Here is a 26,888-nt window from a genome sequence, read left to right on the forward strand (position 1 = left end):
ATTCTTGAATATTAATCTGCACAATTTATTGTGAAGTTTGGAGGCTTTTGAGAGGGGGTGGTTCCTTATTCCCTACCCCATCGCACAGGCTAACATGAAGGCAACCCTGGCTAAACAATAGTATACATGGACCTATAAAATAGTCTTTTAATGTACAGACTTGGGTAAGAAAGCATCAACATTCAACATGCACTGCAGAACATTAAATAAAAATGAAGCATATTGATCAGGTACTCACTTTGGATGGGATACAACCCACGTTCAAACATGTTCCACCCAGTGTTTCATTCTTTTCGACACAGACAGTCTAAAGGAATTAAAAATTAATCAACATATTTTACATGGTTTAAAAGGTTCAAATTAATCTTTTAATATGTGAAGAATACTTTGTCAATCCCTCCTCTTTGCTAAAGAAGTCTCCAACAATCATTTTCAGGATTTGGCTGCATTAAGGAAATAAGTAGTCTTAAGACTAGTAGTGAATTCTCCAAATTGTTTTATTTAATAAGGCAATTAGAATAACTTGCTACAATTCCATCCTAACAGATGTGGTTGTTTGCCCTTCAGATATCACACCACAATAACTATTTTATTGGATGCAGCTAAGTGAACAGCTAGCAAACCTGAGAGTCTGGTGGCAGAAGGAAGAAAGCTCATGGCTGAGAGGGGAGGGGAATTTGGGTGGTTAGTGGACTATCTGGACTGTTGATTCAGGAGACATGTTAAATGGGAATTGGATACATTCTGCTTTATGTTTTGTCAGGACACCATGAATTTCCTTTCGCCTGACACTACACTGCTCGCCTATACCTGCCATTTGGTTTACCACTGTTGACCTTGAAGCAATCATTGTATTTTTATATGGAAATGTTTCCTGGGTTTTAAACCACCATTCTGGGTAGCTCAGCATTGGCACTTGCACTGGGTGGCCTGCTCACCTTAGCAGCTCTGTTGTTGTCATTGCCCCTAAGGTAATCATGTTAATGTTGGCGTGTGCCCCTAGTGGGCAAGGCATCAGACTAGTAACCTGAAGGTCACTGGTCAAGCCTCAGCTGAGGCAGCATGTTTGTGTCCTTGAGCAAGGCACTTAACAACACATTGCTCTGCGACATCACCGGTGCCAAGCTGCATGGGTCCTAGTGCCCTTCCCTTGGACAACATCTGTGGCGTGGAGAGGGGAAGGCCTGCAGCTTGGGCAACTGCCGGTCTCCCATACAACCCTGCCCAGGCCTGCGCCCTGGAAACTCCAGGCACAGATCCATGGTCTCTCAAGACCGACGGATGCCACCACCACCACCAATCATGTTACCTCAGGGACTTTTGGGCCTGGAATGTGGTGGCAATATCAGAATGACTTTTGGACTTTCTGTTTGAACTGTAACACCATGTTACAATGGCAGCATTAATGATCGGATCACTCAAATAAGGAGATGTAATGAGCTTTATCGACAACCAGAGGACATTAACTAGCCATCAATCTGAAATCTCAAAAACCAGTAATTCAGTCTTTCACATGAAAATGAAAAATAACTGCTGAAAACTGGCCAGACCCCACTTGAAGTATTGAGCGCAGGTTTGAGCCCCTTATCAAAGAAAAGATGTGCTGGCATTTGAGAGGAGATTCATGAGAATGATTCTGGGAATGAAAGGTTTAACATATGAGAGTGTTTGATGGCTCAGAACCCATACTTGCTTGAGTTTAGAAGAATGAGTAGAAATCTCACTGACTGAAAGTACTGAACACCGAAGGCATAGATAGAGTGGATGTGAAGAGGATGTTCCCTATAGTGGGTAAGTCCAGGATCAGAGGGCACAAACTCAGAATAGAAGAACGTCCATTTAGAACAGATGAGAAGGAATTTCTTTAGCTAGTGGTTGGTGAATCTGTGGAATTAATCCGCACATATAGCTGTGTCAGCCAAGTCATTGAATAGTTTTAAAACAGAAGTCTTTGGTCAGTCTGGGTGTCACAGGTTATGGAGAATGGGATTAAGAGGGGTAATAAGTCAGCCACGGTGGAATGGCAGAGCAGACTCAATGGGCCGAATGATCTAATTCTGCTTCTAAGACTTATGGTCTAAAATACTCAGCAGGTCACACAGTATGTGTGTAAAGAGATACAGAATCAATGTTCATCTTATCACAGCATAATTTGTGTAGGCCATAATGCAACTGTGGTAAACCTCAGTGCACTAGCTCTTGGACCTAAACCAAAAGAATCAAAATAACGACTACTGTGTAAGTTACTGCTTCTCAACTACAGTGGTCTCCAACTGCCTATGTACACCATAAGCAAATGTGATATACACAATGTCAACTTGGAATCAGATAACCTTTACCTACCTTAAACCCCAACTGTGCAGCTTTAATAGCAGCGACATAACCTCCTGGGCCTGAGCCCAGAACAGTGACATCTGCATCAACTGAAATGCAAACCAAAACGTCATTAGTGTAAATCTGCATCACCACCATTTTAACAGAATCAACACACACACATATCTTGAACTGTTGGCAGTAGCTGCACACTGTACTCATGGCAATCTTAGATAAGTAGCAGCTCATGCAAAGCTATGCAAGGTGATGCATTTTGGTAGGAAGAATGAGAAGAGATGATATAAAGCAGAAAGACTGAGACCACATGCACAAATCATTGATAGTTACTGAGTAGATTGAGAAATTTCCAGGTAAAACATAGAAACATAGAAAATAGGTGAAGGAGTAGGCCATTTGGCCCTTCAAGCCTGCACCGCCATTCAGTATGATCATGGCTGATCATCCAACTCAGAACCCTGTACCTGCTGTCTCTCCATACCCCCGATCCCTTTAGCCACAAGGGCCATATCTAACTTCCTCTTAAATATAGCCAATGAACCGGCCTCAACTGTTTCCTGTGGCAGAGAATTCCACAGATTCACCACTCTCTGTATGAAGAAGTTTTTCCTCATCTCAGTCCTAAAAGGCTTCCCCTTTATCCTTAAACTGTGACCCCTCGTTCTGGACTTCCCCAACATCGGAAACAATCTTCCTGCATCTAGCCTGTCCAATCCATTTAGAATTTTATACATTTCAATAAGATCCCCCCTCAATCTTCTAAATTCCAGTGAGTATAAGCCTAGTCGATCCAGTCTTTCTTAATATGAAAGTCCTGCCATCCCAGGAATCAATCTGGTGAACCTTCTCTGTACTCCCTCTATGGCAAGAATGTCTTTCCTCAGATTAGGGGACCGAAACATCCGGCGTCAAATGAAATACTATGTTTAATTATGGTTGCTTCATACAAGCAACTGTGGGAGACAAGAGAGGAGATTGCTGAGCCTCTGGTGATGATCTTTGCAGCATCAATGAGGACAGGAGAGGCTCCGTAGGATCGGAAGGTTGCGGATGTTGTTCCCTTATTCAAGAAAGGGAGTAGAGATAGCCCAGGAAATTACAGACCAGTGAGTCTTACTTCAGAGTTGTAAGCTGATGGAGAAGACGCTGAGAGGCAGGATTTATGAACATTTAGAGAGGTATAATTTTGGTAGGAATAATCCAAATAGGACATACATGGTAAATGGTAGGGCATTGAAAAATGCAGTAGAACAGAGTGATCTAGGAGTAATAGTGCATTGTTCCCTGAACGTGGAATCTCATGTGCATAGGGTGGTGAAGAAAGCTTTTGGTATGTTGGCCTTTATAAATCAGAGCATTGAGTATAGGAGTTGGGATGTAATGTTAAAATTGTACAAGGCATTGGTAAGGCTGAATTTGGAGTACTATGTACAGTTCTGGTCACCAAATTATAGGAAAGATGTCAACAAAATAGAGAGAGTACAGAGAAGATTTACTGGAATGTTACCTGGGTTTCAGCACCTAAGTTACAGGGAAAGATTGAACAAGTTAGGTCTTTATTCTTTGGAGCATATAAGGTTGAGGGGGGACTTGATAGAGGTATTTAAAATTATGAGGGGGATAGATAGAGTTGACGTGGATAGGCTTCCATTGAGAGTAGGGGAGATTCAAACGAGAGGACATGAGTTGAGACTTAGGGGGCAAAAGTTTAAGGGTAACATGAGGGGGAATTTCTTTACTCAGAGAGTGGTAGCTGTGTGGAATGAGCTTCCAGTAGAAGTGGTAGAGGCAGGTTCAGTATTGTCATTTAAAGCAAGATTGGATAGGTATATGGACAGGACAGGGTTATGGGCTGAGTGCAGGTCGGTGGGACGAGGAGAGAGTAAGCCTTCGGCACAGACTAGAAGGGTCGAGATGGCCTGTTTCCGTGCTGTAATTGTCATATGGTTATATAATATGATTAGGAATAGTCAGCATGGCTTTGTCAAATCAGGCCTTACGAGCCTGAATGAACTTTTTGAGGATGTGACTAAATACATTGATGAAGGAAGAGCCGTAGATGTAGTGTATATAGATTTCAGCAAGGCATTTGATAAGGTACCCCATACAAGGATTATTGAGAAAGTAAGAAAGCATGGGATCCAAGGGGACATCGTTTGTAGATCCAGAACTGGCTCGCCCACGCAAGGCAGAGTGGTTGTAGACGGCTCATATTCTGCATGGAAGCCAGTGGTGCACCTCAGGGATCTTGGTGATTTTTATAAATGACCTGGATGAGGACAGTTAGTAAATTTGCTGATGACGGAAAGGTTGAGGGTGTTGTGGGTAGTGTAGAGGGCTGTCAGAGGTTACAGTGGGACATTGATAGGATGCAAAACTGAGCTGAGAAGTGGCAGATGGAGTTCAACCCAGATAAGTGTGAGATGGTTCATTTTGGTAGGTCAAATATGATGGCAGAATATAGCATTAATGGTAAGATTCTTGGCTGTGTTGAGGATCAGGGGGATCTTGGGGTCTGAGTCAACAAGACACTCAAAGCTGCTATGCAGGTTGACTGTGCGGTTAAGAAGGCATACAGTGCACTGGCCTTCATCAACTGTGAGATTGAGTTTAAGAGCCAGGAGGTAATATTGCAGCTATATAGGACCCTGATCAGACCCCACTTGGGAGTACTGTGCACAGTTCTGGTTGCCTCATTACAGGAAGGGTATGGAAACCATAGAAAGGGTGCAGGGGAGATTTACAAGGATGTTGCCTGGATTGAGTCAATGCCTTATGAGTATAGGTTGAGTGAACTCAGCCTTTTCTCCTTGGAGCGATGGAGGATGAGAGGTGTATAAGATGACGAGAGGCATTGATCGTATGGATAGTCAGAGGCTTCTTCCCAGGGTTGAAATGGCTAGCACAAGAGGGCACAGTTTTAAGGTGCTTGGAAGAGGGTACACAGGAGACGTCAGGGATAAGTTTTTATGCAGAGTGGTGAGTGCGTGGAATGCTCTGCTGGCAGAGGCGGAAACGATAGGCTCTTTTAAGACTCCTGGATAGGTACATGGAGCTTAGAAAAATAGAGGGCTATGTGTAAGCCTAGGTAGTTCTAGGGTAAGGACATGTTCGGCACAGTTAGTAAGCCGAAAGATCTGCATTGTGCTGTAGGTTTTCTATGTTTCTATTAGAGGACGGATGTGAAGATATAATACCAAACAAGAGAATATCTGCAGATGCTGGAAATACAGAGCAACACACACACTAAATGCTGGAGGAACTCAGCAGGCCAGGCAGCAAATATAGAAAAAAATTACAATTGACATTTTGGCCTGACGCTGCCTGGCCTGCTGAGTTCCTCTGGCATTTTGTGTGTGTTGTGAAGATATAATAGATGGTGCAGGACAAACTTGATCTGCAGGTTTTTGAGGAGTTGACCCAGGTGAGTGATGAGGTAGGGTAGTGGCCATTATTTAATCAGACTTTAGTGAAGTATTTGAGGAGATCATTCTTTGTAGGCTGGGGTGGGATCCTTGGCGACTTGGGACTTTGGATGGAGAATTGACTTGCCCACAAAAGACAGAGGGTAGAGGTGGAAGGGTGTTATTCCATCTAGAGGTCTATGAGCAATGATATCCTGCAAGAACCTATATTGGGATCGCTTGTTTGTGATAAACTGTATATGAATAAAACAGATGAAAATGTGGATGATTAGGTTAGGGAGTCTGTACTGTTGACTGCCAAAGGCAGCGGGATATACATCAGTTAGAGATATTTACAGAAATGAAAGATTGAGTTTAATCTGGGCAAGTGAGAGACATAGCACTTTACAAAGGGAGGGAGATGTGGGTAGAGAGTAGAAGGTGCCTGGAATGGGCTGCAGGGGAATCGCAGTGGCAACAGGGTGAACGGTGTTCAAGAGGTTGTTAGATAGCACACATCATCATGCAATGTCGGATCCAGTGTGCGAGGGGGAGTCGGTGTGGAATCCGGTGTGCAGGGAGTCTGTGTGGGATCCAGTGTGTGAGGAGTCGGCGTGGGATCCAGTGTGCAAGGAGGAAATTTTAAGAATAACATATGAACAAGGTACTCGCAAGGTGTTCACCATTCTGAGGGAAAAACAACTCCCCCCCCCCCCCAAACTCTGGTCAAATAATTTCAGTCAACCACACAGCGCGATGGGACAAAGCAAAGCTTCAATACATAAATCAAACTTAATTTCAAGGATATTTCAGAGATTGTGGAGGCATTAGTAATGATCTTTCAAGAATCTCTAGATTCTGGAATGGTTCCAGAGAACTGGAAAATTGCAAATGTCACTCCACTCTTGAGGAGGAAGCAAATTATTGGCCAGTTAGCCTGTTAGGTGGAGATGATGTTGGAGTTCATCACTAAGGATGAGGTTTCAGGGTACTTGGTGGCACATGATAAAATAAGCCAAAGTCAGCATGGTTTCCGTAAGGGCAAATCTTGTATGACAAATCTATTGGAATTCTTTGAGGAAATAATAAACAGGACAGACAATGAAAGCCAGTGGATTACTTAGATTTTTAAAATGCCTTTTTGACAAGATGCCGCACATGAGAATGCTTAACAAGAGGAAAGATAATAGCATGAAGAGAAGATTGGCTGACTGGCGGGATTCAAAGAGTCAGAATAAATGGGGCCTCTTCTGGTTGGTTGCCATTGACCAGTCATGTTTTGCAGGGATCAGCGTTGGGACTGCTTCTTTTCACATTATATGTCAATGATTTAGATGAAGGAATTGATGGCTTTGAGGCCAAGTTTGCAGATGATATAGATAGGTGATATAGGCAGGTAGTGTTGAGGAAAAGGAGTCTGCAGCAGAACTTAAGCAGATTGGGAGAATGGGAAAAGTGGCAGATGGAATACAGTTTAGGAAAGTGTATGGTCATGCACTTTGGTAGAAAGAACAAAGATGTAGACTATTTTCTAATCAGGGAGAAGATTTGAAAGTTAGATGTGCAAAGGGACTTGGGTGTTGTGCAGAATTCCAAGGTTAACTTGCAGGTTGAGTCGATGGTCAGCATTTGTTCCAAAAGAACTAGATATAATAGCAAGGATGTGGTGCTGAGGCTTTTTAAGGCATTGGTCAGACAGTACTTGGGAGTATTGTGAGCAGTTTTAACAAAGAAAAGATGTACTGGCAGTGTCCAATGGAGGTTCACAAGAATAACTCCAAGGGTTCACGTATGAGAAGCATTTGATGTCTCTGGGCCAGTATTTGCTAAAACTTAGAAGAACAAATTTAAAATTTAAACGATTCGAATATTGAAAGGCCTAGACAGTGGATGTTTCCAAAAGTGGGCGACTCTAGGACCAGAGGGCAAAGCCCTCCATTTATTGACATCCATTTAGAACAGAGACAAGAAGAAATTTCTTTTACCAGAGGACTATGAATCTGTGAAATTCATTGGGGTTCAGAGGGGTAATAAATCAGCCGTGATGTACTGGCGGAGCAGACTCGATGGGCCGGCCAGGTGGCCTAGTTCTGCTATGTCTCACTGTCTTACTACCATCCATACCTGGTGCAGCATCAGCATATGTCCGTATCTGGACCGCTGAAAGACCCTGGAGTCTGCGACAAACATTTCCACTCTGCATAAAACAACACAGAAACTTTCAAAAATGAACACTGCATGTTGTTTCTTTTCATGAGCTCACAGTCAGCCCAGGCAGTAACTCCCAAGTTCACAATGATTATTCCTGTAAAATACTGCTTAAATGCCACAAATCACTGGTGTGGGGTGGACTCATAAGACCAATAAATCTCTGGCATTAGTCACTGCTCCTGCCCAAAATCACTGGCTTTCAAAGCAGAACCACTCAGACAGGACTACTTAAATTTTAGAGAGAGCATTGTGAGAATTTGTAATTAAGTGCAATGTATTTAACAAACATTGAATATTTGTAGACCTTTACAATGTAAGGGAATAATCGGTCGGGAGCAAAGGAGCAAGAAAGAGACTCCAAAACCTCAAAAGGACAAAGAGGAATGGGTGAGAGGATCTCCTTTTGGAACAATGATGGGCAGGGCCAGGCAAGAGTTGGGCATGAGTTAAATACTGGGAATGCATGATAATATGCAGAGGAGCTCCAGGCAAGGTGAGGGAGGGGGAAGCACGCAATGGGCACCAGAGAGAAGGAGAGGCTGCATAGGAGAGCTGAAGGTGGCAATAAAGTCAGTGGGCAGGCAACAGGGGAATGGGCAGAAGGGACGGGTGGGGGAAAGAGTTGGACAGGTGGGACTGGGGGGTGGGGTAACGAGTTGGTCAGAGGGGACAGAGTGCGGGGACGGTCATAGTGGGGGGGGCTGGCGGGCAGAGGGGACATAGTGGGGGGGGCTGGCGGGCAGAGGGGACATAGTGGGGGGGCTGGCGGGCTGAGGGGACATAGTGGGGGGGGCTGGCGGGCAGAGGGGACATAGTGGGGGGGGCTGGCGGGCTGAGGGGACATAGTGGGGGGGGCTGGCGGGCAGAGGGGACATTGGGGGGGGCTGGCGGGCTGAGGGGACATAGTGGGGGGGGCTGGCGGGCAGAGGGGACATAGTGGGGGGGGCTGGCGGGCAGAGGGGACATAGTGGGGGGGCTGGCGGGCTGAGGGGACATAGTGGGGGGGGCTGGCGGGCAGAGGGGACATAGTGGGGGGGGCTGGCGGGCTGAGGGGACATAGTGGGGGGGCTGGCGGGCAGAGGGGACATAGTGGGGGGGGCTGGCGGGCTGAGGGGACATAGTGGGGGGGGCTGGCGGGCAGAGGGGACATAGTGGGGGGGGCTGGCGGGCAGAGGGGACATAGTGGGGGGGCTGGCGGGCTGAGGGGACATAGTGGGGGGGCTGGCGGGCTGAGGGGACATAGTGGGGGGGGCTGGCGGGCTGAGGGGACATAGTGGGGGGGGCTGGCGGGCAGAGGGGACATAGTGGGGGGGGCTGGCGGGCAGAGGGGACAGAGTGGGGATGCAGGACAGGCGTTGGGGGGAGAGCAGGGGGACGGGCAATTGCGGAATGGGATGGGGGAGGAGAGGCAGTAGATTGGGGATGGACGACAGGATGGTGTGTATTGCTGTGGGGGGGGGGGGGGTGGAAGCCAGACAGCCGTGGTTCCAGGGGTAGGGGACGCGGTGCAGACAGCCGTGCAGATAGGAATGGTGCTGGAGAGACAGAGGGGTTGCTTCCCGATTACGCCGGTGCAGGAGACGGGTTCAGGCGCTTGGTGGGGACTGGTGCAGCCGGACAGCGGTGGTCCCGGCGGCGGGAGCCAGGCCCGAGGCCTGCTCGCGATCACGGGTAATGGTAGCCTCTGGCCTCACCACAGTGAGCACTGCCCTCAACCCCCACGCACGTTACTGAGGACAATCTCCCCACTCCGTCCGGAACATGCAGCCGCCCCGGTCCCGAACTGACCTTGAACAACCGGCGGATCATCGCAGCGACCGCAGCTCCACCTCAGCAAGAGGGAATGCGCATGCGTATGTGACGTCACGGCCGGCGCCACGTGGGTGGTCGCCGCTCGTCGGTCAGTCCGTCTCCAGCAAGACTCCTGCCCCGCATTTACTCCCTCTCACCTAGTATCGCACATTTCAGTCCTAGTTACCCTCTGTCTGTTGTGGCTCTCATAAAGTTATCTTAGTCCAGCAAGCCCAGTTCTTCACCTCCGAATCCCCCAAGATCATCTCAGACCCAGGGTCTGCACTGTCGAGAAGGATGACACCTGCTACGTTTCTTGGTCACTCGGAGAGTTCGGTGATCTGCAGCCTTACGGATGAGTATGGCTCAGTAGCATCCTCACAGATGGACTTATTGAGGATCTGCAGATCCTTCTATGCCAGTCTGCACGACAGAAAAACCACAGACAGTATAGCCTCCCTCAACTTGCTGTCCTCTGTCACGGAGGTGTTATCACAGCAAGACGGAGTGTTTGTTCCAGTCACTGGCCCCGCAGGAACTGACCAGCTCCATCCATTCCTTCCACTTGAATAAAACTCCCAGAAATGATGGCTTACTGGCTGAGTTACACTCACCTTGACTGTATGTCAGACTCTGAGGAAGGCATCATTACCCTCAACTACAAGCAGAATGCTTCGCTGCAAATATAGACCTCTGAGGATCAATCCTGGACCAAGCATATTGATTCAATTACAAAGAAGGCATGACAATGGTGATATTTCATTAGGAGTTTGAGGAAATTTGGTATGTCACCAAACACATTGGTGAATTTGCATCAATGTCTGGTGTGGAGAGGCCACAGCACAGGATTGGAAACATCTGCAGAAAGTAGTAAACTCAACCAGCTCCATCATGGGCACTTGCCTCACCAGCATCCAGGACACTTTCAAACAGTGAAGCTTAAAAAAAAGTGACATCCATCATTAATGCCCTCTTCTCATTGCTACCATTAGTGAGAAGGTACAGGAGCCTGAAGACACACACTCAACATTTCAGGAAAGATTCTTCCCATCCACCCTCAGATTTCTGAATGTTCAGTGAACCCATGAACACTTCCTCAGTATCTTTACCTCTATTAATTTTTTACACTCCATTATTATTGTAATCAGGAACAGAAAATTCTGCAAATAGTAGTGGATACAGCCCAGTTCACCCCGGGTAAAGCCCTCCTCACCATTGAGCACATCTACACAGCTGTTCCAGGAAAACAGTACAGTATTCATCATCAGGGACCCCTACCCACCCAGGTGTAGGGGTTGCTTATTTGTTATGATTATTATTTATTATAAATAAATATTACTATTTCTTCTTTTGTGTTTGCACAGTTTGTTGTCTTTTACACATTGGCTGTTGGTCTGCCCCGTTGGATGTGGTCTTTCACTGTCCACCCTGTTGGATATGTACTTTGAACTTTGAATTTATAGCTTGTATCACTACGTATTGCAATGTTCTGCTGCCACAAAATACCAAATCTTACAACATACATCCATGATATAGAACATCACCAACAGGCTCAAGTCTCCTCTGGGTCAGGTGATCCACCCAGACCAAACCTATGCTGTATCTGCCAGGAACACTTGTGTAGGCTTTGTGCTACTCAAGGACACTATCGCCTACATGAAGGATGGGGAGATGGGTGGACACCTGCCTAGTCAGCTTGGGCCAGGAGAAGGCCTCAGGTAGGTTATCACCTATGTATGTAATGGATATGCTCTCCAAAATGCACTTCAAGAAGGGAATTAGGAATTGGATCCAACTGCTCTACACAGACATCCGTAGTGCAGTCCAAATCAATTGCTCACCCCCTATTGGTCTGGAGTCCGCTAGGTTGTCCACTCTCTCTGTCTTGTCTCTGTGACTTTGCCCAAGCCATCAGGAAGGACAAGAGCATCAAAGGGGTGAGTCACTGTCTTTTGCTCAGATCCAAGGTCATTTCACAAATAGATTAGCATCTGCGACCCATCTGAATTGGCATCTGGGGCCAGAGTTAAACGCACAGACTGAGGTCATGCTCTTTGGCCACTGTCCTGCCTATCCAATTTCCCCAGCAGCAACTGTCCATCCCATCCAGTGTCCCCTTCAGCAACTGTCCTATCCACCCCAGCAATGATCCCATCCCATCCAGTGTCCACTTCACCTGTGCCATCCAGTGTCCCCCTCAGCAACTGTCCCATCCCATCCTGTGTCCCCTTCAACAATGGTCCCGTCCACATCCAGTGTCCCCATTCACCAACTGTCCCAGCACATTCAGTGTCCCCCATTTGACAGTCTCCCCCTCAGTGTCCCCCTCAGTAAGGATCCCATCCCATCCAGTGTTTTCTTTGGCATCAGAGTGATTACATGAAGATGCTGGGGATCTGGTTCAGAAGGGCCAAGGTGTGCAACAAGAACGTGCTAGAGCAAATCAGAAAGGTAAAACAGAAATTGGTTCTGCAGGGAAGATGCTCCCTATTGATAGAAACATAGAAAACTCACAGCACAATACAAGCCTTTGGCCCACAAAGTTGTGCCGAACATCTCCGTACCTTGGAAATTACTAGGCTTACATATAGCCCTCTATTTTACTAAGCTCCAGGTAACTATCTAAAAGCCTCATGAGCGACCCTATCATATCTGCCTCCACAACCATTGCCAGCAGCCCATTCCATGCACTCACCATTCTCTGAGTAAAAAACTTACCCCTGACATCTCCTCTGTACCTACTCCACAGCACCTTAAACCTTTGTCCTCTTGTGGCAACCATTTCAGCCCTGGGAAAAAGCCTCTGACTATCCACATGATTAATGCCTCTCATCATCTTGTACACCTCGATCAGGTCACCTCTCATCCTCCTTCGCTCCAAGGAGGCAAGGCCAAGTTCACTCAACCTATTCTCTTAATGCATACTCCCCCATCTAGGCAACATCCTTGTAAATCTCCTCTGCACCCTGTCTATGGCTTCCACATCCTTCCTGTAGTGAGGGGACCAAAACTGAGCACAGTACTCCAAGTGGGGTCTGACCAGGGCCCTATCTAGCTGCAACATTACCTCTCGGCTTCTAAATTCAATTCCACGATTGATGAATGCCAAAACACCATACGCCTTCTTAACCACAGTCAACTGCTTTGAGGGTCCTATGGACTCAGACCCCAAGATCCCTCTGATCCTCCACGCTGCCAAGAGTCTTAACATTAATACTGTATTCTGCCATCAAATTTGACCTACCAAAGTGAACCACCTCACAGTCATCTGGGTTGAACTCCATCTGCCATTTCTCAGCCCAGTTTTGTATCCTATCAATGTCCCACTGTAACCTCTGACTGCCCTCCACACTATCCACAACACCTCCAACCTTTGTGTCATCAGCAAACTTACTAACCCATCCCTCCACTTCCTCATCCAGGTCATTTATAAAAATCAAAAACAGTAAGGGTCCCAGAACAGATCCCTGAGGCACTCCATTGGTGACCGACCTCCATGCAGAATATGACCTGTCCACAATCACTCTTTGCCTTCTGTGGGCAAGCCAGTTCTGGATCCACAAAGCAATGTCCCCTTGGATCCCCTTTCTCAGTAAGCCTTGCATGGCGTACCTTATCAAATGCCTTGCTGAAATCCGTATACTCTACACCTAGTGCTCTTCCTTCACTAATGTGTTCAGTCACATCCCCAAAAAATTCAATCAAGTTCGTAAGGCATGACCTGCCCTTGACAAAGCCATACTGACTACTCCTAATCGTATTATACCTCTCCAAATGTTCATAAATCCTGCCTCTCAGGATCTTCTCCATCAACTCCTCAACCACTGAGGTAAGACTCACTGGTCTATAATTTCCTGGGCTACCTCTACTCCCTTTCTTGAGTAAAGGAACAACATCCGCAACCCTCCAATCCTCTGAATCCTCCCCCTGTCCCTGTTGATGATGCAAAGATCATTGCCAGAGCTCAGCAATCTCCTCCCTCGCCTCCCAAAGTTGCTTGGGGTACATTTTGTCTGGTCCTGATGACCTATCCTACTTGATGTTTTCTAGCACATCTTCTTTCTTAATATCTACATGCTCAAGCTTTTCAGTCTGCTGCAAGTCATCACTACAATCACCAAGATCCTTTTCCATAGTGAATACTGAAGTAAAGTATCCATTAAGTACCTCTGCTATTTTCTCCGGTTCCATACACACTTTTCCACTGTCACACTTGATAGGTGTTATCCTTTCACGTCTTATCCTCTTGCTCTTCACATACTTGTAGAATGCCTTGGGAGTTTCCTTAATCCTGCCCAACAAGGCCTTCTCATTCTGGCTCTCTTGATTTCCTTCTTAAGTTCCTTCTTAGTAGCCTTATAATCTTCTAGATCTCTAACAGTACCTAGCTCTCTGAACCTTTTGTAAGCTTTTCTTTTCTTCTTGACTAGATTTATTACAGCCTTTGTACCCTATCATAACTTCCCTGTCTTGTTGGAATGTACCTATACAGAACTCTACACAAATATCCCCTGAATATTTGCCACATTTCTCCTGTACTTTTTCCTGAGAACATCTGTTTCCAATTTAACCCTCCAATTTCCTGCCTGATAAATGAGAAGAATTTGGTCCTCAGGTGTGAAGTGCTCTCAGAGCTGTTGTACTCGGCACTGGTGTCACCTGTTTACTGCTCCTCCTGTTTGGGAATCACCCAAGCTGTCTTCTAGCTCATCTGGGGATACAAGAGGGAATAGGTCAGAAGGGGTCATTATGCACAAGTTTCTGGACAATGGGGGTAAATATATCCCCAATGTCACCCTCAATCTGATGTCCATCTTTGTGAGAGGCCTCATCAGGCTGTGTGTGGAAACTATTTACGTGGGCACCAAGTACCACGACATACTGGGTTCTCTAGGTACCCGGTGCTGGGCCTGGCTTCAATGTGCACAATATCCCAGTCACTGCACTAACTATGCCTGCACACCTGCACTCATTGCCACTCACTTCAGTGCTGCTCCTGGCTTCACAGCTATGGCTCCTGGACCCCTGCAGTGCTGAATGGGCTCTGTGGCTGTGTACAGGGACTCTGTCTGGCTCTTAACCCCCGAATGGGCTCCATGGCTGTGTACTAGGACTCTGTCAGGTTCCTGAACCCCATGAATGGGCTCTGTGGCTGTGTACAGGGATTCTGTTGGGCTCTGTGACTGTGTATGACTCTGCGTACAAGGACTCTGTTAGACTCTTGGACTTCCTAAATGAGCTTTGTGGCTGTGTACAGGGACTCTGTCGGGCTTCACGTCTGTGTACAGGGACTCTGTCAGGCTTCATGTCTGTGGACAGGGACTCTGTCGGGCTCCGTGTCTGTGTACAGGGACTCTGCCAGGCTTCATGTCTGTGTACAGGGACTCTGTCAGGCTTCATGTCTGTGTACAGGGACTCTGCCAGGCTTCATGTCTGTGTACAGGGACTCTGTCGGGCTCTGTGACTGTGTACAGGGAGTCTGCCAGGCTCCACGGCTGTTGCACAGGGACTCTGTGTTTCATCTTCTGTGGATTGTTTATTTGCATTTTTTATCATTTGCGTGATTTGCTTTTTTTTTCACACATTGAGTGTTTGATGGTCTTTGTGGTGTGGGGGTTTCCATGGGTTCCATTGTGTTTCTTTGTTTTGTGGCTGTCTGCAAGAAGATGAACCTCAAGGTTGTGTGTGGTACACAAACCCTAGTATACACTTTTGAACTTTGAACTTTTATGCTTCATGGAAAAGTTCTTCCAGATGAACACCTTTAACTACAACCATTAGGCAAGTGTCAATTCATGGCCTACCTGTGGTAAACTATGTATACCTGTCTGGACACGCCCCTCTGCTGACTGCTCATGTGGCTCCTCCCACAGACCCCTGTATAAAGACGATTGGAGGCACTGCTCCTCCCTCAGTCTCCGAGATGCCGTGCTCCCTTTTACTGCTAATAAAAGCCTATCATTCACCTCCTGTCTCCGAGAGTTATTGATGGTGCATCAATTTTATTAGCAGCAATTTTAAAACATGGAGAGCATTTTACGACCCGACAGATTGGATCTCGACCCTCAATCCCAGGAAGCTGGCGACGTTTTCGAATTCTGGCCAGCATGCTTCGAATCGTACCTGGAGGAGATTCATGTGACCGACCCTGCCATGATGCGCAGGGTTCTCCTCTCCAGAGTCAGTGCAAGGGTCAACTCCACGATCAGAGACCAAATGGACTACCAGGGTGTAATAGTTGCCCTCAAAAGACAATACCAGCGGCCGGTGAACACCATCTATGCAAGACATCGCTTAGCGACACGGCAGCAGCAGGCCGGAGAGTCGAGCACTGAGACACTCATGTGGGCCTGTGACTCAGGGGACTGATAGCAGAACAGCATGCAGAGCTGCTAGTAAGAGACTCCTTCATTACGGGGATCAGGTTAGTGTACGTGCGCCAGCGGCTGCTGGAACACGCTGATCTTACCTTACATTTGGCGATAGGGCTGGCCAACATGCTGGAGGCTGCTCTGCACAACGCTGATGCTGTCCAGGCATGCGATCTCCCGCCGGCCTCATGGACGCTGCAAACCCCGCAACCCGCCAGCAAATCGACCTCAGCTGCTGCCAGTCACGAGTCTGTGAAGTCCCCACAACCTGCCAGCGAGTCGACCACGGCTGCTGCCAGTCGCAAGTCCGCGCAGTGTTACTTCTGCGGACTCGAGAAGCACCCATGAAAACGTTGCCCAGCCCAAGAAGCTACCTGCTCCAGCTGCGGAAAGAAGGGCCACTTTGCCAAGGCTTGTAAGTCCAAACCACAAATGGGGTCAAGCAGTGCTGCATGCGAGGCATGGGGGTCGCTATCTTGCCTGACTGCCGCATGCGAGGCATGGGGTGCCATCTTTGTCGGCACCAACTCACCCCGCCTCCGACCCAGGGGTGCTTACCAGGCACCAAGACGGCGATTCAACTCTGGCCTCCGTGACCCTCGACCAAGGCACTACACACCATCTCGCAAGGTCAATGATGGACATCCTGGTTTGACACAGGCAGCACTGAGAGTTTTATTCACCCAGACACGGTGCAACGCTGCGGACTCGTGACATAGCCGGTAAGCCAGAGGGTCACCATGGCTTCTAGATCGCATTCCACAGACATCCGGGGGGGTCGTGTAGCGACATTGGTGGTGCAGGGCACGGAATATCGTGACTTTGCATTACTGGTCATGCCTCGACTGTGTGCCCCTGTGCTATTGGGGCTCAACTTCCAGAGCCACCTGAAAAGTGGGACAATGGAGTATGATGGGCCCCACCCACCAATCACTGCCAGAAATCCTCAGTTCTGTGGGACTTCGTCAAATACCCTGCTACTGACCACACACACACACCGACCCGCACATCCCACCTAACACCATGCCAATAGCCCCGCTACTGATACCACTTGCAGCCTCTCCACCCTCAAGATCCCTCCCCAACCTGACCCCCAACTGTAAACCTGTGGCAACTAAAAGTAGGAGGTACAGCGCAGGGGACAGGTCTTCATTAAGTCGGAGGTGCAGCGGCTACTCAGGGAGGGGATCATTGAGCCAAGCACAAGTCCTTGGAGGGCCCAGGTGGTCGTTGTGCGGATCGGGCAGAAAAATAGGATGGTCATGGACTATAGCCAGACCATCAATAGGTTCACGCAGCTTGTTGCGCACCCCATACCCTGCATCGCGGATGTGGTCAATCAGATAGCTCAGTACAAGGTGTACTCGACCATAGACCTGAAATCCACTTACCATCAGCTCCCCATCTGCCCAGAGGACCGCCCCTACACCGCCTTCGAGGCGGGCGCAGGCTCTATCACTTCTTGCACATCCCCTTCTGTGTTACGAATGGTGTCTCTGTCTTCCAGAGGGAAATGGACTGGATGGTGGACCAGTGCCAACTGAAGGCCACATTCCCGTATCTGGATAACATCACCATCTGTGGTCACGACTGGCAGGATCACGACACCAACCTCCAACGATTTTTCCAAGCGGCCAAAGCTCTTAACCTTACCTATAACTATACCTATCCTTGGGTATGTCGTGGAGAACGGGGTCATTGGCCCTGACCCCAACTGTATGCCACCCTTAGAGCCCTCAAACGGTGACGGGACTTCTTTTCCTATTATGCCCAAAGGGTCCCTCACTACGCAGACAAGGCCCGCCCCCTGATCAAGTCCACCACATTTCCCCTCTCAGCTGAGGCCCGCGCGGCCTTCAGCCGCATTAAAGGGGACATTGCCAAAGCAACGATGCTTGTGGTGGACGAGACCATTCCCTTCCAAGTAGAGAGTGATGCCTCCGACTTCACACTGGCTGCTACCCTCAATCAGGCAGGAAGGCCGGTAGCATTCTTCTCTCGTACCCTTCAGGGCGCTGAAATTCGGCACTCCGCGGTGGAGAAAGAAGCCCAGGCCATAGTGGAAGCTATTAGGCACTGGAGGCACTATCTCGCCGGCAAAAGGTTCACCTTGCTGACCGACCAGCGCTCAGTTGCATTCATGTTCAGCAACCAACAGCGGAGCAAAATCAAAAATGATAAAATTTTGAGGTGTTGAATCGAACTCTCCACCTACAACTATGACATCCTGTACCGGCCTGGAAGGCTCAATGAGCCCCCTGATGCCCTATCCCGGGGAGCGTGTGCCAGCGCACAGCTCGACCTGCTGTACGCCTTCCATGCAGATCTTTGCCACCCGGGGATCACCTGTCTTTACCATTTCGTGAAAGCCCAGAACCTGCCTTACTCCCTTGAGGAAATCAGGTCGATGACCAGGGACTGTCAAGTCTGTGCTGAGTGCAAACTGCACTTCTACCGTCCTGAAAAAGCACAACTTATCAAGGCCATCCGCCCCTTTGAGCGACTGAGTGTCGACTTTAAGGGCCCCCTTCCCTCCACCGACCGCAATGTGTACTTTCTCAACATAATCGACCAGTACTTGCAGTTCCCCTTTGCCATCCCCTGCCCTGATACCACTGCCACATCCATCATAAAAGCCCTGTGCCAGCTCTTCACTCTGTTCAGATATCCCTGCTATATCCACGGTGATAGAGGGTCCTCGTTTATGAGTGACGAGCTGCGCCAGTACCTGCTGGCTAGGGGCATTGCAACTAGTAGGACCACGAGCTATAATCCCCGGGGGAATGGACAGGTGGAGAGGGAGAATGACACTGTGTGGAAGGCCACACTCTTAGTCCTTAGATCAAAGGGATTGCCGGTCTCTCGCTGGCAGGAGGTCCTCCCCGAGGCACTCCACTCCATCCGCTCTCTGTTATGCATGTCCACCAATGCCACCCCTCATGACTGACTCTTTTCTTTTCCCAGGAAGTCTGCCACTGGGACCACCCTACCGGCTTGGCTGATGTCCCCAGGGCCAGTGCTGCTCCGGAAACATGCGAGGAGCAATAAATACTCCCCGATGGTTGAGAGGGTTCACCTACTTCATGCGAACCCCCCAGTATGCCTACGTGGTCTTACCTGATGGGCACAGTCTCCGTCTGCAACCTGGTGCCCGCAGGAGCACCAGACCCCTACCCCGAACACTCCACGGTGACTATGAACCCCGTACTCATCGATGTATATACCCACAAGACACCGTGCACACCAAGCCCTACACAGACTCCTCACGACACTCCCATACCGGGCGCCATGCACACGCATGAGGGATTACTGACGCCTAATGGGCTGGCACTTCAAGTCAGGCTGGAGCCAGCACAACCACCGGTGCTACGTAGATCGCAGTGACAGACTCAACCACCTGATAGACTTAACCTGTAAATATACTTGTAAGAAACTTCACCTTTTAAAACAAAGGTGGGGGTGAATGTGGTAAACTATGTATACCTGTCTGGACACGCTCCTCTGCTGACTGCTCCTGTGGCTCGTCCCACAGACCCCTATATAAAGGCGATTGGAGGCACTGCTCCTCCCTTAGTCTCCAAGATGTTGTGGTCCCTTTTGCTGCTAATAAAAGCATATCATTCACCTCCCGTCTCCTAGAGTTATTGATGGTGCATCACTACAGTTGTGGGGATAACCTCCCGGGGAATGCATGGAGACCAGGTTACTGGCACTGGGCATGGGTCCGTGGTGCAGAAAGGAAAGAGGGAGAAGAGAAAAGCGGTAGTGATAGGGAACTCAATACTCAGAGTAACAGAGAGAAGGTTTTATAGACGTGGATGGTATGTTGCCTCCCAGCTGCCAGGGTCAAGGATGTCTCATATTGTGTCCAGAACGTTTTGGAGAGGGAGGGAGAGAAGCCAGATGTCCTGGTACATATTGGTACCAATGACATAGGAAGGAAAAGCAATGAGTTCCTGAAAAGTGAGTTTAGAGAGCTAGGGGTGAAAGCTGAGAAGCAGGATCTCCAAGTTAGAAATTTCTGGATTAACAGGATGATTTGTCAGATAAATGTGTGGCTGAGAAGCTGGTGCAGGGGCAGGCTTCAGGTTCTTGGATCATTGGGATCTATCTGGGGGAGGTATGACCTGTACAAAAGTGACAGGTTGCACCTGACCCCAAGAAAGACCAATATTCTCACAGGTAGGTTTGTTATAGATGTTGGGGAGGGTTTAAATTAAGTTAGCAGAAGGGTGGGAACCAGAGTTAAGAGACTCAGGATAGGACGAATGGCAAAAAGTAAAGAAAGCCTACAGTCGGACTGTCAGGAGGGCAGGGAGATGATAGGACAAAATTGCAGTCAGCAGGCTGAGTACTAAGTGCATTAGGGACACAGAATCAAAAAGGATAGGAAATATCCCAGAAATATCTCAGTTCACATAGTATAAGAAATAAGGTAGATGATCTTGTACTTTTACAGATTGCCAGGTATCATGCTGTGGCCATCACGGAATCATGGCTGAAGGATGGTTGTAGTTGGGAACTGAAAGTCCAAGGTTACATGTTGTATCAGAGGGATAGGAAGATAGGCAGAGTGGGTGGTGTGGCTCTGGTAAAGAATGGCATCAAATCAGTAGAAAGATGTGACACAGGATCAGAAGATGTTGAATCCTTGTGGGTTGATTTAAGAAACTGCAAGGGTAGAAGGACCCTGATGACAGTTATATACAGGCCTCTCAACAGTGGCTGGGATATGGCCCACAGGTTACAACAGGAATTAGAAAAGGTGAGTCAAAAGGGCAATGTTATGATAGTCAGAAAGAAGAGAAAATCTGCATATGCTGGAAATCCAAACAACATACACAAAATGATGGAGGAACTCAGCAGGCCAGGCAGCATCTATGGAGAACAGTACAGTCGACATTTCAGAAAGGATCTCATCCAGAAATGTCAACTGTACTGTTTTCCACAAATGCTGCCTGGCCTGTTGAGTTCCTCCAGCATTTTGAATGCTAGATAGTCATGGGAGATTTCAAGATGCAGGTCAATTGGGAAAATTAGATTGGTAGTGGATCTCAAGATAGTGAATTTGTTGAATGCCTATGAGATGGCTTTTTAGACCAGTTTATCATTGGGACTACTAGGGGATCAGCTATGCTGGATTGGGTGTATGTAACGAACCAGAGGTGATTAGGGAGCTTAAGGTAAAAGAACCCTTAGGAGACAGTGATCACATGTTGATTGAGTTCATCTTGAAATTTGATAGGGAGAAAGTAAAGTCTGATGTAGCAGAATTTCCATGGAGTAAAGGAAATTACAGTGGTGTGAGAGGGGAGTTAGCCTAAGTAAATTGGAAGGAGATGCTGGCAGGAATGACAGCAGAGCAGGAATAGTGTGAGTTTCAGGGAAAAATGAGGAAGGTGTATTCCAAAACTGAAGAAATACTCAAATGGGAAAATAGTACAACCATGACTGACAAGGGAAGTCAAAGCTAATGTAAGAACAAAAGAGAGGGCATAATACAAAGCAAAAGTTAACAGGAAGATAGAGGATTGGGAAGCTTTTTAAAGCCTAAAGAGAACAATTAAATGAATCATTAGAAGGGAAAAGATGAAATTTGAAAGCGAGCTAGCAAACTATATCAAAGTGGATATTAAAAGCGTTTTTCAAGTATGTAAAAAATAAGAGAGATGAGAATGGATATAGGACCGCTAGAAAAGGACGACAGAAAAATAATAATGGGGGACAAGGAGATGGCAGATGAACTAAATGAGAAGCTTGCATCAGTCTTTTGGACCATGTTTTTCATGGTGGGGGAGTCTAGGACAAGAGGACACAGATGAGCGGATGTGGAGAGGATGTTTCCCGTGGTGGGAGAGTCTAGGAGAAGAGGGCACTGCCTCAGATAGAAGGTCTTCCATTTAAAACAAAGATGCAGAGACATTTCTTTAGCCAAAGGGTGGTGAATTTGTTGACACAGGCAGCTGTAAAGGCCGGGTCACTCTGTGCATTTAAAGAAGTTCTTGATTAGTAGGGGTGTGAAAGGTTGTGGGGAGAAGGCAGGAGAATAGGATTGAGAGGGAAATGGATTAGCCAAGATGGAATGGTGGAGCAGACTCATTGGGCTAAATGGTCCAATTCTCCTCCTAGGTTTTGTGATGCTATGGTCTAATGATGATGTGTATATCCCGGTAACACTCCCATCGATGGTGATGAAATGTTTTGAGAGGTTGGTCATGATTAGACTGAACTCCTGCCTCAGCAAGGACCTGGACCCATTGCAATTTGCCTATTGCCACAATAGGTCAATGGCAGACGCAAACTCAATGGTTTTCCTAACAGCTTTTGACCACCTGGACAACACAAACACCTACGTCAGGATGCTGTTCATCAACTATAGCTCAGCATTTAATACCATCATTCCCACAATCCTAATTGAGAAATTGCAGAACCTGGGCCTCTGTACCTCCCTCTGCAACTGGATCCTTGACTTCCTAACCGGAAGACCACTATCTATGCGTATTAGTGATAACATATCCTCCTCGCTAATGATCAAGACTGGCGCACCTCAGGGGCGTGTGCTTAGCCCACTGCTCTACTCTCTATATACACATGACTATGTGGCTAGGCATAGCTCAAATACCATCTATAAATTTGTTGATGATACAACCATTGTTGGTATAGTTTCAGGTGGTGACGAGAGGGTGTACAGGAGTGAGATATGCCAACTAGTGGAATGGTGCCGCAGTAACAACCTGGCAGTCAACGTCAGTAAGACGAATGAGCTGATAGTGGACTTCAGGAAGGGTAAGACGAAGAAACACGTACCAATCCTCATAGAGGGATCAGAAGTGGAGAGAGTGAGCAGTTTCAAGTTCCGGGGTGTCAAGATCTCTGAGGATCTAACCTGGTCGCAGCATAACGATGTAGTTACAAAGAAGGCAAGACAGCGGCTATACTTTATTAGGAGTTTGAAGAGATTTGGCATGTCAACAAATACACTCAAAAACTTCTATAGTTGTACCATGGAAAGCATTCTGACAGGCTGCGCCACTGTCTGGTGTGGGGTGGGGGGGGGGGTGCAGGTTACTGCACAGAACCAAAAGAAGCTGCAGAAGGTTGTAAATCTAGTCAGCTCCATCTTGGACACGAGCCTACAAAGTACCCAGGACATCTTTAGGGAGCAGTGTCTCAGAAAGGCAGCGTCCATTATTAAGGACCTCCAGCACCCAGGGCATGCCCTTTTCTCACTGTTACCATCAGGTATGAGATACAGAAGCCTGAAGGCACACACTCAGAGATTCAGGAATAACTTCTTCCCCTCTGCCATCCGATTCCTAAATGGACATTGAATCTTTGGACACTACCTCACTTTTTTTTTTAAATACACAGTATTTCTGTTTTTGAACATTTAAAAAAAATCTATTCAACATACATAATTGTTTACTTGTTTATTATTTTAAAATTTTATTTATTATTATTTTTTTTTCCTCCGCTTGATTATCTATTGCATTGAACTGCTGCTGCTAAATTAACAAATTTCATGTCACATGCCAGTGATAATAAACCTGAATCTGATTCCGATTCCGATATTTCTACCAGGACTCTTTTTAAAGGCAGGACTTCTTTTCAGAGCGGGCAGTGGAGTCCGTGGAAGCAGAGTCCTGGGCTTTGGCTAAGTGGGCTTCGGCGTAAGGGGACTTCGGTAAGCCTGTGTGATTGCTCGCTGAGGGGAAGAAGGTAAGGTCGCTAGTTGCTTTTTAGACTTATTCTATTAATTCAGTTCAGGTATGGGAGAGACAGTCAGAGCAGCGGTGTGCTCAGTATGCAGTATGTGGGAAGTCAGGGTCAACACAGTTGTCCCTCATGACCACACCTGCAAGAGGTGCGTCCAGCTGCAGCTCCTATCAGCCCGAGTTAGGGAGTTGGAGCTGGAGCTGGATGAACTACGGATCGTTCGGGAGGCAGAAGTCACACCAAAAAACCAAGAAGTAGGCAGATGGGTGACGGTCCAGAGAGGCAGGGGGAGCAGGCAGAGAGAGTAGAGCACCCCTGCGGCCATTCCCATTAACAATAAGTATACCGTACTGGATACTGTTGATGGGGATGACCTACCAGGAATGAGTTGTAGTGGTCCTGCCTCTGGCACAGAGGTTGAACCCTCAACTAGAAAGGGGAGGAGGGAAGAGAAGAGAGCGATAGTTTTAGGGGATTCTATAGTTAGGGGGCAGATAGGAGATTTTGTGGGGCAGATCGGGAGTCTCGGATGGTATGTTGCCTCCCTGGTGCCAGGGTCCGGGACATCTCAGATCGGGTGCAGGCTATTCTTGAGAATGAGGGCATGAACCCAGATGTAGTGGTCCATGTAGGGACCAACGATGTAGGTAAGGTGAGTGAGGGGGTCCTGCTTCAGGGAGTTCAGGGAGTTAGGAGTGAAGCTGAAAGGCAGGACCTCCAGGGTGACGATCTCGGGATTGCTACCTGTGCCACGTGCGAGTGAGGCGAAGAATAGAATGATTATGCACATTAATACGAGGCTGAGAGCATGGTGCAGGAAGGAAGGGTTCAGGTTTTTGGATAATTGGTCTTTGTTCCAGGGACATTGGGATCTGTTTCGAAGGGACGGTCTACATCTGAACCGGAGGGGTACTAACATTCTTGCAGGAGTGTTTGCCAGTGCTGCTCGGGGGGGTTTAAACTAGATGTGCAGGGGGCAGGGATCCAGATCCAGAGGGTTGGTCAGAAGGAGCATGGGGTTAAATGTGTAGAAGGTTTGGGTGATCTTGAGAAGGTCATCAAAATTCAGGGTGCAATTAGCCCGATGGAAGTTCAAGGAGCTGGGTTAGGTACAGTAGACAGTGTTTTAAGCAAAGAGAGGAGGAATGGGCTAAGAGTTCTATACTTGAATGCGCGTAGAGTCAGAAATAAGACAGATGAGCTTGAAGCTCAGATGAAAATGGGGAACTACGATATTGTTGGGATAACAGAGACATGGCTGCAAGGGGATCAGGCCTGGGAATTGAGTGTACCAGGGTATACGTGCTATCGTAGAGACAGAAATATGGGAAGAGGGGGTGGGGTGGCCCTGTTGGTGAGGAATGAGATTCAGTCCTTAGCAAGAGGTGACTTGGGAACAGGGGAAGTAGAGTCTGTGTGGATTAAGCTGAGGAACAGTAAGGGTAAAAAGACCCTAATGGGTGTTGTGTACAGGCCCCCAAACAGTAGCGTGGATATTGGGTACGTTGATTAGGGAGTTAACAATGGCATGTGCTAAAGGTAATGCAGTCGTTATGGGAGATTTCAATATGCAGGTGAACTGGGAGAATCAGGTAGGTGCTGGACCCCAGGATAGGGAGTTTGTGGAGTGTCTAAGGGATGTATTTTTGGAACAGCTTGTGCTTGAGCCAACCAGGAACGAGGCTATTTTGGACTTGGTGATGTGTAATGAACAGGAATTGATAAGTGATCTTGAAGTAAAGGAGCCATTAGGAAGTAGTGATCATAACATGATGTTTTTATCTACAATTTGAGAGGGATAAGGGTAGATCAGAGGTGTCAGTGTTGCAATTAAATAAAGGAGACTACGGAGCCATGAGGGAAGAGCTGGCCAAAGTTAAATGGGCGGATGCCCTGGCAGGAAAGACAGTGGATCAGCAGTGGCAGATATTCTTGGGCATAATACAAAAGATGCAAAAGCAGTTCATTCCAATGAGAAGGAAGGATTCAAAGAGGGGGAAGGGGCCACAGTGGTTGACAAAGAAAGTCAGAGATTGTATAGCATTAAAGAAAAAGTATGACAGGGCTAAGATGAGTGGGAATACAGATGATTGGGAAAGTTTTAAGGAGCAGCAGATCTTAACTAAAAAAGCAATACGGAGAGAAAAAATCAGGTATGAGCTCAGTCTAGCCAGGAATATAAAAGGGGATAGCAAAAGCTTTTTTAGCTATGTGAAGAGAAAGAAGATAGTTAAGAACAATGTTGGCCCCTTGAAGAATGAATTGGGAGAAATTGTTATGGGAAACAGGGAAATGGCAATAGAATTTAATGCGTACTTTAGATCTGTCTTCACCAGGGAGGACACAAGCAATCTCCCAAATGTATGGATGGGCCAGGGTCATAAGATATCAGAGGAATTGAGACAGATTGACATTAGGAAAGAAACTGTGATGAGTAGACTGGTAGGACTGAAGGCTAATAAATCCCCGGGTCCAGATGGTCTGCATCCAAGGGTTCTAAAAGAGGTGGCTCAGGAAATTGCGGATGCATTGGTAATCATTTTCCAATGTTCCTTAGATTCAGGATCAGTTCCTGAAGATTGGAGAGTGGCTAATGTTATCCCACTTTTCAAGAAGGGAGGGAAGGAGAAAACGTAGAACTATCGCCCTGTTAGCCTAACGTCAGTCGTGGGGAAGATGCTGGAGTCCATTATTAAGGACGAAATAGTGGCACATCTTGATGGCAGAAATAGGATTAGGCCGAGCCAGCATGGATTTACCAAGGGCAAATCATGCTTGACTAATCTGTTGGAGTTTTTTGAGGGTGTAACAAGGATGTTAGATGAGGGCAAGCCAGTGGATGTTGTGTACCTAGATTTTCAGAAGGCATTCGATAAGGTGCCACATAGGAGATTGGTGAGTAAAATCAGAGCTCATGGCATTGGGGACAGGGTTTCAACATGGATAGAAAACTGGTTGGCAGATAGAAAGCAAAGGGTAGCAGTGAATGGGTGTTTCTCGGACTGGCTGGAGGTGACTAGTGGGGTACCACAGGGCTCTGTATTGGGACCACAGCTCTTTACGA

At 47.4% G+C, this 26,888-nt stretch overlaps 1 protein-coding gene across 1 annotated transcript in view; it reads right to left on the reverse strand.

Annotated features, from left to right (window-relative positions):
- The window catches only part of dldh (dihydrolipoamide dehydrogenase), a 72,806-nt gene extending 62,958 nt beyond the window's left edge, over positions 1–9,848 (reverse strand). Inside the window, exons 1-4 of the mRNA XM_059987851.1 lie at positions 9,735–9,848; positions 7,860–7,932; positions 2,344–2,423; positions 239–307 (exon numbers count right to left, since the gene is read on the reverse strand). Coding sequence (XP_059843834.1) covers positions 239–307; positions 2,344–2,423; positions 7,860–7,932; positions 9,735–9,755 — 243 coding nt within the window. The 5' untranslated portion in view covers positions 9,756–9,848. The remainder of the gene's footprint in view (positions 1–238; positions 308–2,343; positions 2,424–7,859; positions 7,933–9,734) is intronic.
- Between the last annotated feature and the right edge of the window lie 17,040 nt (positions 9,849–26,888).

This window comes from Hypanus sabinus, chromosome 13 (assembly GCF_030144855.1).
Source record: "Hypanus sabinus isolate sHypSab1 chromosome 13, sHypSab1.hap1, whole genome shotgun sequence".
In the NCBI taxonomy this organism is placed as follows: domain Eukaryota; kingdom Metazoa; phylum Chordata; class Chondrichthyes; order Myliobatiformes; family Dasyatidae; genus Hypanus; species Hypanus sabinus.